Raw genomic sequence first — 18,821 nt, 5'->3', positions numbered from 1 at the left:
TCCAGCAGTCCTGGACTTCTATTCCCTCCCCACTCCATTTCTCTTCCTCCCATTTGTGGGCTGGGGTGGGGGGAGGGCTTGGGTCCTACCAGATTGCAGCTTTCCTACTTTATCCTTTTCTGTGAGGTCTTCTCTTTTCCCCAGATGTGGGCAGTCTGTTCTGCAGTCTTCTGGTTGCTCTTTCAGGATTAGCTGTATTTGCTGTATTTTTGTGTTATATGTGGTTTTGGGAGGAGGTTTCTGCCTCACTTTTCATGCCACCATCTTTTTCCCCATCATACATTACTTTGTGAAAACATTTACTAAATGGCTGGCAGCAAAAGGAAGACCACAATGGAAAATTCTTGTTTAAGGAGACAGAACCTCTGCATGAACCCCTTTTCCTTTGGGAAAAAGGATTGAAAAAGTAACACCCATTTGGGTCCAGGCTGGTAGAATGAGAATAAAACCTCTGCTTCTTTTTGTTTTTTCTGTCATTTTTAATGTAAGATTGGAACAGAGTGCTACAACAATATTTGAGATTCCACAAAGAACTGAATGACTGTTTTGCTTTACAAAGACCTTTGTTAAAACATTTGAACTTCACCTCTTTCAGTGATGAACACGGAGGTTTCAAGCATTTTTGTCAGCACACACAATCACTCACGCCAACCTTCTAGATACTTACTTTCTACCTTTTCCTACAAAAGGTCACTCTCATTTACCAGAACCTCCCCCACCACTGAAGGATTCACAGCTCCTGAGCTCAGAGTGATCAAACCCCAGAGATAAGTATAATTAGTAGTACAAAGCTTGGTTTAAATGTCTGAAGAACAGCAAACACCAAAGAGATTATTATTGCTTCTATGCGGTAATGACTCATTAACTAAAACCACCTACGACTGAAATTTTTATACTCACTATCTATTGGCATAAAATCTTCATTCTCAATGCTTCTTATGGCATCACAGGTTTTAGAAATTAAACAATACATTTTCAGCTTTCCATAGTAATTGTCACTTTCAATAATTGTAATACATATCTGCATATTACGTTAACATAAATTCTCTACATAAGCATTTTGTCATATATCAACTCTTAGCCTCAAATAACTGAATACAAAAAGCTATAGAGGACAAGACACTGCAGAACTTTCACATATTCCCTTTCCCTAGTTGTTAGCAAGTAGCACTTTTTTTTTAAAGAAAGATGAAAAATCAGAAATTCTCTGATGCATCCAATCATTTCACTGCATCCAATGTTTGACTTCAACTTTTTTACTTTATCGTCTTCTGGTACCACCATATGCTAGAATGAAAAGAGTACAATTTATGTTCACTTTTTTAAATGCATTAGAATTTGTATATAAAATTATACCAATAGTACATGTTTACTATTAGAAAAAGAGTAAGAGAGACATGAGGGAAGGAGAGAATGAGCAAGGGCCGGGCCATGCAAGACAAAGGCTTCGCCTCCCGAAAATCATCAGATCGTCATCAAGTCTGCTAAATGCACACACACCTGCCACAGTAACTTTTTTAGTCAAGAAACTAAAGATGTGTTCCATGGTACAGCCTACATGGAACAGGCAATACTCAGTATAAGCTAAAGACAGAGAGGCCGATGGAGCCTAAACCATGCCCTGCCCCCTCTCACAGTTCCAGCAGTAAATAGAAGTGACATGGGGGAGGGTTACAGACCTTCAATGGTGAGCGTTACTTAGTCACATCCCCTCCCCCCTGCCACCACACACACACACACACACTACCAGACAGGTTACAAAATGACAAGTGTTCCCATCTAGAAAGTCCCTCAATTTTCTACACGTTTTCCTTTTGGTTATTTAGTAATGTTTTATGATTTTCTTCATATAAATTCCACACATTTCTAGCCAGCACTTACAGTTTTTTACATTTTGTTTTCACTAGAATAAGTCTTTTGTCATGCTATGTCCTATGGAGTTTATTTTTATATATCCTCCCAATCACTAATCACTATCTCTGTATTTATTCTCCAAAAAGTAACCACTATCTTATCATCTAACACCACAGGTTAGTTATACTTGTTTTTAAACATGTATATTTATAAAATACAAATGTTGTAATCATATAGCATATATTGTTTTGTGTCTGGCTCCTTTCTCTGTATTTGGTAGCTCCAATCACATGACCACATACAACTGTTTATTCATACCCACTACTGTACAGTATTCCAATATATAAATATAACTCAATTTATTCGTCCACTTTCCTGCTGCTGACAGGTGTGGGTTTCTCCCAGTTGGAGGCTACTGTGAATGAGGATGCTATGAACATTCCCGTCTTGTCCTTCAGTGTTCCAATGTATGTACGTCTGTTGCTGTATCTGAGAGTGAAGCTGCTGGGTCTTAAGTATCCTTATGTTCAATGTTAGTAGGTAATGCCTAGCAGTTTTTCAAAGTGATTATGTCAATTTATATTCACACCAGCACTATGAGAATTCCCTTCTTACACTTCAAAACATATTTAATATATTTTTCTGCCGATTTCGAGATTGAAGCATTGTTCTAGTCACTTCCCCCTGAGGAAGAAGACATATCCAATCTATGGCAATCTATCACTGACTCATTACCCACTGCTTCCCACTCTCTGCTCATAAGCTGGATGTTTTAACTCCAAATAGTTATTTTTCATATTATATCTTTGCTTTTTACAAAATTTCCTCTTAACAAATGCAATAAATGTTATGATCATATTTTTTACTATTATTTAAAGTGTGACTCAATACATTTTTATTGAGTTTTATTCATTTTGTAACCTGTCTGGTAGTGTGTGTGAGTGAGAGAGAGAGAGAGTGTGTGTGAGTGTGTGTGTGTGTGTGTGTGTGGTGGCAGGGTGGGGGGATGTGACCAAGTAACGCTCACTGTTGAAGGTCTGTAACCCTCCCTCATGTCACTTCTATTTACTGCTGTAAATGGTTTAGGCTCCATCAGTTACTTAATTTAACAGTTAAAATTCTACCTAGAAAATTCCATTTTAGAGCTTAATGGATCCCTAGAGATCACAGACCTAAACATGTGGACACCAACTTCCAGGAAGGTTTAAGTTAAAACCTTGGTTAGTGGTAGGAATCTAAACCAAATCCCTGTTTGATTTTTAAAGAATATTTAGAAGTGAAAGGAAAGAATAAACCTAAATTATATTTTAATTTCAGTTAATTGTGCTATTTCTGGTGGATATACCAAATAAAACTGTGATTTTTTAATAACTATTATCTTTTTTTTAATTGAAGAATAATTGACATTCAATATTGTACTAGTTCCAGGTGTTTAACATAGTGATTTCATATTTATATACTTTAGGAAATGGTGACCACAGTAAGTCCAGTTAACATTTGACACCATACAAAGCTGTTATATGATCTTATTGTGTCTACATTCCCTATGTTATACATTACCTCCCTGTCTTATTTACTGTATTTTATAACTGAAACATTACACCACTTAATCCCCTTCAGCTATTTTGTCCATCTCCCCACCCCTGTCTCCTCTGCAACCACCAGTTTGTTCTCTGTATTTTATGAGTCTGCTTCTCTTTCGCTTTGTTTATTGTTCTGTTTTGTTTTATAGATTCCATATATAAATGAAGCCATACAGTATTTGTCTTTTTCTGTCTGACTCATCTCACTTAGCATAATTTGCTTTACACCCATCAGTTAATCATCATTAAGTTCTAACACTATTTCAGCACTTAACTCATACATACTTAACAGGAACTTGTATATTTTATTCTTACCTGATGCTGTTCTGGTTCTTGTCTCTGGGCCTGAATATGCCGAAGAGCTACCAGAGCCTCCATGAAGTGGTGAATAGGCACGGCTAGTCCATGTGCTGGAGTAGGAGGGCGGACAGTCTGAGAAGGGTGTGGCTGCTCTGTTAAACATAAAAAGTATGTCAGGCATTTTTCTTGTGATTTTACTTGTTAAATACCTTCCTATTCCTAAACTAGCAGGAAAAAAAGTCTTTAAAAGTGTTTTTTTCCTCAAAGTTCTGGTATACTGGGATTAACATAAAACAAATATTATTTTATATTTCTGGTATTGTTATAGTCATTGCCAAGGGGGAAGAAAGTAATAGGGAGAAAAGGCTCTTTTTTCTGAATTAGCACTCAAATAAAATCTGAAGCTAAAATGCCAATAATACTGAAGACATTATAACATCTGGCTCCAAGCTCTTTCCAGCCTTGCTTCTATCATTCTCCTACCAAACCGGATTGCTAATGGTCCCCAAATGTGTTCTTTCCCACCTCATCTTCTCAGATGTCAAGTATACAGTCTTTTTCTTACCTCATAATATGTTAGGATGACATAGGAAGAAGAAACAGAATGAAAGAAAATAATGTACAATATTGATCCAAGCACATACACTGTACCTTCCCCATCCCCAGAGAATGATTTAATAGGGTAATGTCAACATAATTTATTTTCCTTAACAAAGCCAAATCACCAAATCTAGTCAAATTATGAGCAAAACAAAGAAGCCTCTAAAGAAATGTTGAATTAAAAAGCAAATGAGATAAATGAAAGCCTACCTATTGCTGCCAAACAAATATCCTAATAGTCCTCCAGTTCCCAAGCCAGTCCAGAACCCTGGTCCTGAATTTTCATATCCTTGTTGTCCTGTGAAAGCACTGCCAAAACCAGAAGTTGCACCATGTGGTCCTAGAAATAAAAAGGATTTATAAGGTATCCTCACTTAAACAAAACATAGCCTACAAAACCAAAGATAACCTTGCAGTGATTTCATTTATACTGTTTATTAATAATACTCAAGACCAAACTTATAAACAAGGTGTACTCAAAAAGTGTATTAAAAAAAATACTGGTTTACAACTGGGGCACCCTTCGCACAGACGTGAAAAAGAGGGATGTGTTTGGGGAAGGGGGGATAGAGGATCCCAATAAAGCCACATTTGTCCTGCTCAAGATCAACCACTGGATGACAATCCTGCTTGTCAGCTGCTTTCTCTCTGTACTGTTAACATCTCTAAAAGCTTCAGGTGATAGCAATACTTGAGTGTCTAATGGAGGAATCCAAGTGGAGGTAGCCAGATAATAGTTGGGAAGTCAGGACTTAAAAGCACCAAAAAAGTGTCTTCAGCTCAGAGAAAGTTTTTTAAAAAATGATATGTAATAGGCATTAGTACACTGATCTTATGTTATGTGTACAGTGTAATAAATTTTTACATATGTACCCACGCATGTAACCACTACCCACATCAATAAGACATTTCTTCTGGGATACCCCCAGAAGGCTCCCTCATGACCATTCCCAACAGACACCCACCCACGCCAGAGGTAAGGTTACTCTGACTTTTCACCAAGCTTTAGTTCTACCCAGTCTTGACTTAGAAATAGAATCATACAGTAGGTACTCTTTTATGTCTGGCACACCATTACATCTACGAGAGTCAACACCCACTACTGCATCTGTCAGTTTCTGTTTTTTTAACTGATGTGTAGTATTCCATCCTGTGAAAAAAATTATAATGTGTCTCATTTTAATATTTATGGCCATTGTGTTCTTAGTTTTTGGCTGTGGTGAATGAAATTGATGTGAATATTCTACTTCATGTCTTTTTGTGCATATATGCATGCTTTCTCTTAGGTATGGAATTGCTGGGTCACATAGTAGGCATGCTTACTTTTTAGTAAGTACTGACCATTTTGCAAAATGTTTTACCATTTTCAAATCCTACCAGTAAGTTCTCATTGACTACGTCCTTGCCATCTTACTTGGTACAGCTTTTTAATGTGAGCCATTATGACAGTTACATAAACTCAGTGTAGCATTTAATCTGCATCTTCCTGAAGACTAAAGCTCATCACCTTTTCATATTTTCATTGGACATCTGGATAGTGCCTGTTATTATAAAGTGGTTGTTCAAGTCCTTGTTCTTTTTTAAACTGTGGTGTCTTTCCTTGGATTTGTGGGAGTCCTTTATAGGAAATATATTTTACAAATATTACTCCCAGTTCATGGCTTGCCTTTTCACTCTCTCAATGTTGTCTTTTGGTGACTAGACATTGTTAACTTAAAGTCAGATTTATCCATCTTTTCTTTTATGGCTGGTACTTTCTGTGTCTAAGAAATTTTTGCCTATTTGTCATGACAAATATTTCCTTATCGTTTCTTCTGGTAACTTTTATGTTGAGATCTGCAATACTTAATGAATAAATGTTTGTGTATCATGTGAGGTAAGAGTTAAAGTTTTCTGACTGAGATGATTTACAATTTAATCCTGCATCCTTAAAAGAGTAATCACAATTATCCTTATGGTGGAACAGAAGAGGCAAAAGAAGTTGAAAGTAAAAAATAAAATGAGAAGTCAAATCTGTTTTGGTTTCCCAACGCAACCATTTTCTCTTTCAGAAACCAGGCCAGGATTCATGACCTCACATCTACCCTCCTTATGGCCATTTGCCTTGGGGAAAACATACCTGTGAACTCAGACTTAAAGCCTGGGGGAGGGGATCCTGCTGAGCTGGAGAACCTCTGGTAACCATGGGCATATGGAGGATACTCAGAATATGGTGGAGGAGAATCTTGACCATCACTAAGGAACAACTTATAAACTCCAAAGGCAACAGCAAGTAGCACCACGATGATAACCAGTCCACTCATGCCACTGGAATCTGGGGAGTGCAGCTTGTTATAATAATTGGAGAAAGAGCTAAAACCGTGGTGTTTTCCAGACTCTCTCAATTTCTTCAGGCCAATTTCTGTGTAATCTAAGTTATACTCCAAGCCACAGGAGCCTCTTAGTACATACGGGTCTTCAGAGGATTCATAGCCTTCACAGCTCACCACAGTTTTTCCAAATTTGTATGCAATATCTAAATCGGTCTTACATTCCCACTGTGAAAAAAAAGTAGAAATAACTTCTTACAACTGGAAGATTTTTTTTTCATTTAACATACACTATTTGAGCTATAGGGCTCTCATAAAACTGCAAAATGAAGTAAGCGAGTAGCAAACAAAATTCAGGACAATGAGTATTTCTGTGGGGGAGGGAGGGCAAACTAGGGGCTTCAAAAATATTGGTGATGTTAATATTCTACTTCTTAAGCTACTTCTTAAAATACTTCTTAAGCTGGGTGCATGAGTGTTCATTTATACATGTAAGGAATTGTTTTGAACATATTAAGTGTCCCATAATTTGTACACTTAAAGCAAATTGTTTAAATATCAACTTTCTACCACTGTTTTCAAGATGCTTTCTTTAAAAATAGAGGTTTTTAAAAATGTTAAGGCTAAAACGCAGCATCATATATGAAGATCTGGTAACTACATATAGCATCAGATACAGTATATAACCTTCTGCAAAAAACTTTTTATACCCAGGGTCCAATCCAATAAGTAATTCTCTTATATTAGAGAATATTTATAAAAATACTAGAAGAATTCATGCTAGCCTCAAAAATTTCCACCTTAAAAAAAGCCCAAGTTTAGCTTAAATTCTGTAACTGTATTTTGAGCTTAATAGCTAATACACTTCTTTAACAACATTTAAAGTTAAGACATGAGCTAAAATAGATGTGATTGGTTCTATTGCCTTTCTGTAAGGGACAAATTATCTTCCTCTCTCAAACTTCGGATATGCTGTTTTATATTTTTATAGTAGTTCTATTGAGATAGAAATTCACATTCATATATTCACTCATTTCAACCATTTTTAGTATTCAGAGTTGTGCAACCATCACCACCATCAATTTTAAAATATTCACATTACCCCAAAAAGAGATCTCAAATCCATTAGCAGTCATCATCTCCTATTCCACCCAAATCTCCCAGTCTTAGGCAACCACCAGTCTGTCTATGGTTTCCCCATTCTGGGTATTTCGTATAAATGGAATCATACAATATGTGATCTTATGCAACTGGCTTCTTCCACTAAGCATGTTTTCAAGGTTCATGCATGTTGTAGCATGTATCAATTCTTCATCCCTTTATATAGCTGAATAATATTCCATTGTGTGGATCTATCACATTTTGGCTATTCAGCCATCAATGATGGACATTTGGGTTTTTCAGCTATTATGACTAATGCTGTTATTACAATTACATATAGCTGGTAATTCAGTGTTAAACCTTTTGAGGAACTGCCAAACAGTTTTCCAAATTGTACCATTTCACATTCCTAACAGCAATGTATGAAAGTATCTCCACATCCTTACCAACATTTGTTATCATCCTCTTTTTTATTTTAGCCATCCTACTGGATGGGAATGGATGTCTTATTGTGGTTTTGACTTTATTTCCTTGATAGCTAATGATGCTGGACATTTTTCATGTGTGTATTGGTCATTTTTGTATCTTCTTTGGAGAAATGTCTAGTCAGACATTTTTTCCATTTTTTAATTTGGTTATTTACCTTCTTGTTGAGTTGTAATAGTCCTTTATATATTCTAGATACAAGTCCCCTATCAGATATGTGATTTGCAAAAGCTTTCTCCAAGAGGATTATCATCACTTTGATGGTGTCCTTTGAAATCCAAAAATTTTAATTTGGATAATACACAGTTTTGCTATTTTGTTGTTATTGCTACACTATTTTCTATTTTTTAATAATTTATTTGGAGGAAGATTTAAGCTTGCTGATTTATGTATATAAAACAAGATAAATCCTTATTGGTATTTCAAGTTAATTATCAATTCCTTAGTCAAATACATTAAAAGTAGCTTCTAATTATTATATTTAAGCTCTTGGAATTGGAAGAGGCTCTCTCCTGCTATTAAACATAAGTCCATATATAGTAGCTACTATACTTCTTTGCTCATGCTATTCCCTTCTCTCTTCAGCTCTAAAAATCCTTGCTTCCTAACATAGTATGTTCCTTCTTCTTTAAGTCTCCCCGTGCTCCCTCAACTGGACATGACTTTATAACACTTTGCTGGCACCTACATGTAATTTGAAGGCTTGTCTTATCTCTTCTACTGGGAAGAGAGTTTCTTGAAGATTGGGACTCCATCTTAATTCATTTGTGTATACTATAAATCTAATATATGTTTAATGAATGACTTCACCATTAATCTTTTTTTCCACCAAAACTGTAGAAGTCATTTAAAAGTAAAATGGGAGTGGGACTTCTGCTTTCACCCGGTGAGACAATACTGAGGGAAAATGTGAAATAACTATCACCCAGTAGCTCTGAACTCTCTCTCTTGCATAGACCATGCACAGAGGTTTATGAAATAATATTCTGATAGAAGGAGAAATCATCAACACAACTTCCTTGCCTAATGACCAGCCATCTGAAATCCTTTTTTGAAAGCAGGTAGAATACAAAGTAGAAATATATTAGTAGTGATTTAAACTGAATTCACTTAATAAAATCTATTCCATTTCTAAAGCATATTAAATTCTGGAAGTTGAAGGAAATGTCATTCCTTAAGTACAAAACACTAGGGTCCTGAAGTCAAATAAAGCCCACTGAAATACTTTTATTATGTACCCCAATGTTAATAATCTACAATTTTATTGGTCTTCTTAACAATACTTCTTAAGAGCAGGTTGATATTCTTGAATGAGAGGAAAGTGACAAACAGAAGAGATTCCCTACCCCCAAGCTCCCAGTATATAAAGCGCTGAAAATTTACTAATGTCTTATAAGAAGTTATGGTACAAAAGTTACTTTGAGTATTTCCAGAAATATTCTAAAACCAGCTCATTTCTTTTGGAGGATGGACTTGGAAATGAATGACTGACTTCTATTTGTAAATTACAGGTTAACCTGACATTTGTCATACGTGCTTCCAAAAATATGACTGTCCCAATACACACAGTACTGAATAAAAATGCCAGTTAGACTGCCATTAGTGTAATGAATATTACCTGTACATCATAACCATCCCAGCCTTTATTCTGACATTGTACGACGCTGGGGGTGTAAGAATCACATCCCGCTGTGCCTCCAACGCATTTCAACTGTGGGACTGGATGCAGCCTGCGGGAGGTGGTATAGCGGTCATGGTGGAGGGTGAAAGCTTTTACATCCCGCAACAGTATTCTGTCTGAAATAGTAAGGACACAGATGAGTACACAGAAAGATTGATCCTAATAAAACTTCTGCCATAGGAAATACTTGCAAAAGTGTCTTTATCCCCCTCTGAGAGAAAGAGAATATGAAATAGTTTTCCAAAGCTGTTGCACAAAATTCAGATGGCTACACCTTTACAGCTACCTTTCATGGCAGGTTGCAGGCCTCCCTAACTGCTTCTGGCTCACAAGTTCTACATAATTTTTGCAAAATCAGAACAAAAGTTCATTAACCTGAAACCCTGTACTATTCAATGACAACATCAATGGTTAATTAAAATGGCAAAAAAATATACACAAATGTTCCTGAAGCACATTTAATGACTTAAATGTCTGTCAATACATGAATGGATTAATTTGTCCTATTCATACAGGGGGAGATATATATATATGTATATTCTACAGGAGTTAAAATGAGTGAACTAGAACTCAGGTATCAGACTAGAGATAGTAAAAAGATTTTAAGTAAAATACAATTTGAAGAATATTATGGTAACTTCACATAAATCTTGAAAACCACTAAAATAATACTACATATTTTAATGTATACAAGAATACTATGAAAACGATTAAGAGAATGATTAAATACCAAATTCAAATGAGTATCTCTGAGGAGAGAAGAGACTTTAGCTCTATCCCTAATGTTTTCTTACTTGGCGGGGGCAGGGGACTTGCTGCAAGTATGGTAAAATATAGATTCAATAAAACTGGGAAGTGAGTATATGGGTGTTCATTGTGTACTTCTGTATTTAAGTATTTAAAATATTTCACAATTTAAAAAATTAAAGATATTTAAACTATTTCAAAAATGAAAAATCACATTGATGAGGAAGTTTAAAAACAAGTCAAAACAAGGACACTACATCTGGTATTTATACATGCACTTTAAAGTGTTACTGGAAAATGAATAGTTTCCCTATTTCTCACCCTTGGACTATAGTGGGAGATACTGTGGACTGGTTCACTCAACATCCATATCACCCTCCAACTGGTGTGCATTCTTGCAGTGTTAAAAGAATCCCAACACCTCTTGCATCTATAGTTCCCAAACTTATCAATCTCTAACCAAGATGCAATAAAACTAGAACTATAACAACATAAAATAATGTAATAATGTATGAAACAATAATAAAAAGATGACTGAAACCCAGTAACAAAGAAAGGAAATTTAGGCTACAAATATTAAAACATATAACTAAATCTATAAGAGTATAAACAGTTTAGTATTGGCATAGGATTAGAAAAATTGATCATTATGTATACCATGCACAAAAATTAACCTGTGATGGCTAAAAAATTACATAAGATTTACAATAAATTAAAAATACTGGAAGAAAGCACAACAGAAATATATTTATGATCTGGTATGGGAAAGGTCTTAAGACATCAAAAGCAAAAGACTATCCAGCAAGATAATGACTATGGTTGATCAAATCTACGGAAATCCAAGAATCCACAATAATGCTCAAAGAGAAAGCCAAGAACTCATTTGTCACTAAAGTGGCTACAAATTACCTTACTTTGAAAATTGGCAATTAAAGATTCAAGGTTAAATGTGTATTCTGACTTGCCAGCAGCAACTATATAATCTAAAACAGCCTCAGTTGATAAGGGAATTCTCAACTTTACTGAAGAATGCCAGCTAATAAGTGTAGAAGAAATGACAGCTAAAAAAACCATCATTTTAAAACCCCTTCAGCAAGGCAAGAACATAAAGAAAAGGACTGTTCTACATTTAAAAAGACTTAAGAGATACTACAATCAGATGCAATTTGAACAAACTTGTTTATACATTTTAGGGACAGTTGTAATATCTGACTATGAAGTGGGTAATTAGTTGATATTAAGAAATTAGAATCAATTTTTGTTAGATGTAATGTTATTTTTACCCTGTGGGGAAAAGTTCTTTTTTTAAAAAAAGGGGGTGCAGAGGAATACTGAAGGATTTAGTGGTGGCCTGTCATGATACGGTAATTTACATTAAAATATTTCAACATTAAAAAGAGGGCTGAAAGAAAACAAAGAAAAAAAGACTGAAAGCTTTCCATCAATATTTAAAGTACCTTCCCCAGAATCCCTCCAACAGACTGACTAAAATGACTTATCATCAACGGATTCTAGTAAAATGAATTTTGGCTTTTCCAGTATTTACATGGAAGTAGACACAGAAGGTAGAGAATAACTATAGCATCTGTCACACTTGGTATAAACAGTAGAAGAAAAAACATTTTATTTAGAGTTTCTGGACCTACATCATCCAAAAGAACTTCCCAAAAGACAACCCTATTATAATGAGAGAATTTGGTAAAACAGCTGGGTAATTTATCAATTACCAAAAGTCGACAAGCCTTTTCTATGCCTATAATATCCAATTAGAAATGAAAATGGAAAGCCTATCTCGAATTAGTGACAAACTACAAATATACATAGAGTATCCTGAAATAAATTCAAGGTCAATATGCTATCCATATAAGAAAAAATATACACATATAAAAGGACCTAAATAAGCTGAATGCACTTCCGACCAGGAACCCAGTTGGTTTTCTTTGGAACTGGAAAGAATTACTTTAAAGGTCCTATGGAAAAAATTAATGTCTATAAATAGCCACAAATTTTTTGAGAAATGCTTTACCAGAAAATAAAACTTAATATAAAATGCCTATAATCAAAATAGTATGGAATTACAACAGAAATAGACAAGGAATTGTAGAACAAGTCTAGAAATAAATCCAAATATATATAGTAATCAAATACAATATAAAGTAAGCTTTTTACCTTAGTGGGAAAAGTACACCTTCTTTAATAAATGACACTGTCATAAATGACTACAGCAATAGAAGAAAATCTGCCTAAAGCTATATAAAAAGTTAATTCTACATGGGCTAAAGATTAAAAATTTTCAAGAACTTTATTAAAATAAAATATGCTATATATGAAACCCAAACTATGACCTCATACATACAAAAACTGTAACAATGAAAATGTTCAATGGTTTAAAAAGTTGGAAGGTATTATTCAGCTAAATAACAAATTTACTGAAGCAGGACTGAGATAACACAAAGAATCCTGAACTGAATTCCCATCACTAACTTGCTCTATGTATGACTTTCGCCAACTTACTTACCTATATAGAAGTTTCTTCATCTGTAAAATTAAGATAATATTAAACCTATAATTGGTTGTGAAGTTTAGATATGATTTCCTAAGATTATCTAGTAGAGTACTTGACATATATTAGGTGATTGAGTACAATAAATATTTCTGAAAATGTGTAGGAGCTATAACCACTTAGGGTGTCATTATGTTAACCCTACAGCTTCTCTGTTCCCTAGAGGTCCTAAAGGTCACTATGTTTTGTGTCCTGCAAAATTCCTGTTTTGAAGCCCTAATCCCCAAACGATAGGATTTGGAGGCAGGCCTTTGGGAAGCGATTAGTTTTGGATGAGGTCTTGAGGATGGAGTCCCCACGATGGGATCAATGCTCTTATAAGAAGAGGAAGAGACCAGAGCCCTTTCTCTGTCATGTGAGAACAAAAGAAGACAGCCATCTGCAAACCAGGAAGTGGGCTCTCACCAGACACCAAATATGCTGGCAGCCTAACCTTGGACTTTCCAGCCTCCAGAATGTGAGACATAGAAGCCACTCAGTCTAGGGTATTTTGTCATAGCAGCCTGTACTAAAACAAGGACTAAACAAAATGCTCCTATCCACACTCAACCAATTACAACAGTCAAAGGTCACACGGAGTCCAGACTCATAAATCAAATCCACTTGCAAGTCTCAAACTTAAGGTAAACAAAACCCAGCTCCCCAAACCTGATTCTTCCATAGTCTGCCACATCTCAGGAAATGGTAACTCCAAACTTAGGCCAAAAACCTTAGAGTCATCTTTGTCTTCTCTCCTTCTCTTAAGCCTACACTTAATTCACCAGAATATCATGTCAGCTCCTTAAAAATAGGTGAGTCCAGCCACTCTCCCCAGTATGACTGCTTCTCCCCTTGCCCAAACCGTCACCACTCTTGGAATTTATGTACAGCCTCTTTACTGACCTCCCAGTTTCCTCCAGCCCCCCTACTGTCTGTTTTCCACAGAGTGGACAGAATGGGCCTTTAAAATACAAATCGTAGCAGGTCATTTAAGCCTCCTCTCCCTTCAGGTTTCTGATCAAATGTCACCTTAACAGTGACTTCTTCCCTGATCAATGTATATTTTGAAAGTCTCCACTTCCTCCAGCACACCCTGGCCTCCTATCACTGTTTTACTGTTGTCCACACCAGTTTTCATGATATAACAAGCTATTTACCTGTTCTGTTTATTGTCTATTTCTCCACAAGAGATTAAAACGCCTTGGGGGTAAGATGCTCTGTTTTGTTCACTGCTATACTGCCAAAACCCAAAGGAGTGACTTAAATATGAAGTAATTCAATAAAGAATTTTGAAAAATCTTAGGTAAATCTCTTTAGTACTGGTACAATTTTTTTCCAAATTATTGCCTTATGTTAGCTGTCGCCAATGTTAAGTTCATCCAATGTCAAACAAAAGACAGATTAAGGAGTGTCTATTGCTTTACCAAAGAACTTGATAAAAGTTAACCCAATAAAATACCTTCATAAAACAGTACCTTGAAGTAAATTTAAGGTAAAATAGAATTTATAAAAATCAATTGCATTTACTCTGCAAAATATTTTGGTGTTTTATTCCAGAACAGTTTGTTATAGAGTAGGTAGACTTAAGAGCTACCAGGAAGCAGTTCACTGTTTGGTTCCTTTTTTCTTTTAATTCCCCTGACTCTTGATCCATAAACTTCCTTTTTTTTATTTGAGAATTGACTGAGGGTTCAACTAATTAATGTTTCACTCCAATTTTTAAATTAAAATTCTGATCAAAGTCTCCTATTTACATACAACTTTCTAGGAATACATAAGTAAAATGTATTTTTACATTTAAATATAACTTGGCTTTTTATTTACTAGTAATAAAACATCCAACTTGGCCTTTTATTTATTAGTAATAAAACATCCATGTGAAATGGGTTACTCAAAGTCAAGTACTTGCAAACAGCATCTTCTCTCTCATTTGAGCACTTAGGAATAAAATACAAAATTAGAGAAATAAATCTGTTGCTTAAGTTCAAAAACAGAGGCATTTCCTATCATTTCCTATCACCAACTCACAAGGTACACTTTTAATGCCTCAAAATCTTTACTCCCCAAACCAAAACTGAAGTTTTAATTGTTGAAAAGTCATTTCTTACATAATTCCAATTTAACACCGTGCCTCATTTATTAAATGGGAATCTATATGTATATGTATGTGTGTATAGAGATGTACATATTTAAGCTACATAGAATATTATTGATCTCATAAATTCTTTAGACAATGCTAGTAACAGTGACACAAAAGAATCTTTTCCCTAGAAATCACTTATCATGTACCACCACAAAAAAAGATGAAAATATTTTTTGAATTCTAATGTAGAGTAGATGTACCGATAATCTATAGATACATGAAAAGATGCTCAATGTCAGGAAATGCAAATCAAAAGCACAATGAGAGAGCACTTCATTCCCATTAGAATGGCTAGAATAAAAAAGGTAAGAAATCACAAACGAAGGTGCGAATGCAAAGAAAAGGGAACCGCCTATGTACTGTTGAGGGAATATAAATCGGTGCGGCCACTATGGAAAATATTTTGGAGGTTTTTCCTCAAAAATGAAAAACAGAACTACCATACAATCCAGCAATTCCACTTCTGGGTATTTACTCAAAATGAAAACACTAATTCAAAAACATCTATGCACTTCTATGCTTACTGCAGCATTATTTACAATAGCCAAGATATGAAAACTACCTAAGTGTCCAATGATAGATGAATGAATAAAGAAGATGTGGTGTATATATATATATATACATATATATATGTGATGAAATATTATTCCTGCGATTAAAAAAAATGAAATCTTGCCATTTGTGACAACTTGGATGAACCTGGAGGGTACGTCAGAGAAAGACAAATACCATATGATTTCACTTATATGTGGCATCTAAAAAACAAAACAAAACAAAACAGAAACAGACTCATAAATACAAAGAACTGGAGATTGCCAGAGGGGAGGGTTTAGGGAGATTGATAAAATAGGTGAAGGGGATCAAGAGGCACAAGCTTCCAGTTTTAAAATAAATAAGTCACGGTATGTAAAGTACAGCATAGGGAATACAGTCAACAATGCTGTAATAACTTCGCATGGCGACAGATGGTAACCACTTACTGTCGTGAGCATTTTGTATATAAATGTATATTAATGTCCTATGTAGTACACCTGAAACTAATAATGTATGTCAAGTATATGTCAATTTAAAAAAAAATTTTTTATTTTACTGTTCGGTGAAAAACAATGGGAAAAGCTGACATATGGCAATGTACTTCACTGTGAAGGTCAGAATACGAAGCATGCGTCTTGCTCACATAAATAGTATAGTCTATGATTTGCATAACCTGCCTACAAGGTTAGCAGCCCTATCAACTGTGCCTCAGAGACTGCCGGTGCCATGGCAACTTCCAGCCATAGCAACAGGCATTCGTGACAATAGTCAGCGACGATGACATCAGAGAGTCATGACAACAAAGCAAGATGCCCAGGTGAGGGTCGAGCTTTCGAAACGGTCAAACTCAGGGATGAAGGCCGTAGCCCAAGAAAGCAGAAGGTGGACAGATTTTGGGAGTCTAGAGAATGGAGAAAAGGGACGTTAAGAAGAGGGGTCGTCCCGCCCACTCCCCGACAGGGCCCACTCGTCCCGTAAGACGTCTGGGAAGATCAGAGAAGCAGGCAAGGGCGCAGAGGCATAGGGAAGAGAATGGAAATGAGAAATTAGGGTAGAGGGGCTCAAGGGACAGCGAACGGAAATGGTCGCCCGCCGGGCTGCAGGCGGCCGGAAGAGGCTGATGAGCACGGTACTTACCAGGGTCGCTCCAGCCCAGGGCAGGGCCCACGACCAGCAGAAGCAGTAGGCTGGGCATAGAGCAGCGTCCAGCCGCTTTCCGCCCGCGGGCCGCGGCCATCGCGCTGGGTGAAGATGCCATGCAGCTGCCAGGCGCTCGCAGGCCGGAACCCAGACTGCAGAAGTCTGCAGGCAGACCGCAGGCAGCCGGCACCACCGGCAGCGGATGGGGTTCGTCGGCGAGCCGCTGCCGCAGCGAAGGTCGGGGCGCCGACCTCACGTCACTGCCGCTGCGGTGCCTGTAGGAACAGAAGTGGGCGCTGCGGGCGGAGCCCCAGGGGCGAGGCGCCGCCGTCGAGGGAGGAGCCAAGGGCGGATGCAATGATGTGGGCGGGGCCTAGGGCAGAACCCCGCCCTGCTGCCTCTGGCGCGGGGCTCGTTAAATTGCAACGCAAAATTGCAGCGGTTGGGGAGATTGACACCGTCGCAGAGGAAATCGAAGTGTAGTCAAGTACTGCATTTCCAGAACCTCAGTAACCCACGCGAGGGAAATTACTGTGCCTAATTCAGCTTTATGTCTTCAGCACTTAGCATAGCTTCTGGTACATGATTCATGTTCTATTACTGTTTGCTAAATCCAGACATTATCGCGAAAGGCAGTATGGAAATGTACTATCCGGTTTCAGAAGCTCAGTCTTTACGTATTTCCTTATAAGTAGAAGAAGTAAGAAGTTACAAAATATCTGAAGGAGAAACTACTACCTAAGTGAAGAACCAGTCAGAGGAAACAGTTCTAACAGTGCACCGGCATTCTTTGAGGTCTGCCAGGCCTGATTTTTCTCATTCATTAATTTATTCAACAAATATAGGTTGAATGCTTAATATGTGGCTGTTTTCGGCATGGAGGACACAGACAAGGTCCCTGTGCCAGCTTACGTAGAAGTGGAATGGTACAAACAACATCAAATAATAAATTAATCAACTGATAATAGGTAATTATGAAATTAATGATGAAAATAAAACAAGGTGATACAACAGAGTCTGGAGGCAACTTCAGGGAGGGCCTTGCTGAGGAAGTGCTTTGAAGAGTGAAGCCTGAATGATGAGAAAGAGCCAGCCAAGCAGAGATCACCGGAAGAGCGTTCACAGCTTGGGGAAAATGGACACAAAAGCCCTAGCTTTGTTTTTTTATGAAAAGTCATTCATTAATTCAACCAATACCTTCATACACTGAGCACCCACCAGTATATAACAGTACCTACCAGGCACTGTTCTAGGCACTGGGGACACAGTAATGAAAAAATAAAATTCAGAGAGTGGGAAAGGCAAACATGACCAGAATAACTGAAGCAAAGTCAATTAGGGGAAGATGGAACAAGAGGAGGCAGAACAGTGGGGACTTGGAGTGGGGCTGAGCAGGACTGTAATAAAGGTATTAAAGAATTCTCTTCTCAACATGTTAAGTTTGAGATGACAATGAAGCATCCAGGGAGACATGTCAAATGACACTTGAATATGCAAAAAAGATAAATGTGGTAGTTACATTATCAAAATGAAGATGGTCCAGGAATTCCACTCCTAAGAATTTACCCTAAGAATGCAGTTTCCCAGTTTGAAAAAGACTTATGCACCCCTATGTTTATCGCAGCACTATTTACCATAGCCAAGAAATGGAAGCAACCTAAGTGTCCATCAGTAGATGAATGGATAAAGAAGATGTGGTACATATACGCAATGGAGTATTATTCAGCCATAAGAAGAAAACAAATCCTACCATTTGCAACAACATGGATGGAGCTAGAGGGTATTATGCTCAGTGAAATAA

The 18,821-nt window shown here is 36.8% G+C and overlaps 1 protein-coding gene across 1 annotated transcript; it reads right to left on the bottom strand.

The window, feature by feature from the left end:
* Window positions 1-455: 455 nt before the first annotated feature.
* SARAF (store-operated calcium entry associated regulatory factor) lies at window positions 456-17,329 on the bottom strand. Its single transcript, XM_073219069.1, has 6 exons — window positions 17,018-17,329; window positions 9,852-10,030; window positions 6,457-6,874; window positions 4,548-4,677; window positions 3,753-3,889; window positions 456-1,287 (listed from the first exon to the last, which is right to left on the bottom strand). Exons 1-6 carry the CDS (start codon window positions 17,136-17,138, stop codon window positions 1,262-1,264), a joined length of 1,011 nt encoding a protein of 336 aa, XP_073075170.1. The 5' UTR covers window positions 17,139-17,329; the 3' UTR covers window positions 456-1,261.
* Window positions 17,330-18,821: the final 1,492 nt, after the last annotated feature.

The sequence above is a fragment of the Manis javanica genome, chromosome 12 (genome assembly GCF_040802235.1).
Source record: "Manis javanica isolate MJ-LG chromosome 12, MJ_LKY, whole genome shotgun sequence".
Classification (NCBI taxonomy): domain Eukaryota; kingdom Metazoa; phylum Chordata; class Mammalia; order Pholidota; family Manidae; genus Manis; species Manis javanica.
Note: the sequence above shows the minus strand (reverse complement) of the source record. Positions and strands in the feature narration are given on the sequence as shown.

What these genes read in the sequence shown, in the direction of transcription:
- SARAF (XM_073219069.1), bottom strand. Translation starts at nt 17,138, where the DNA reads ATGGCATCTTCACCCAGCGCGATGGCCGCGGCCCGCGGGCGGAAAGCG. An exon ending in CCTGGGCTGGAGCGACCCTG is followed by an intron (nt 10,031 to 17,017) that starts GTAAGTACCGTG and finishes TTACTATTTCAG; the next exon opens with ACAGAATACTGTTGCGGGAT. An exon ending in TATTTGTTTGGCAGCAATAG is followed by an intron (nt 3,890 to 4,547) that starts GTAGGCTTTCAT and finishes TATGTTTAACAG; the next exon opens with AGCAGCCACACCCTTCTCAG.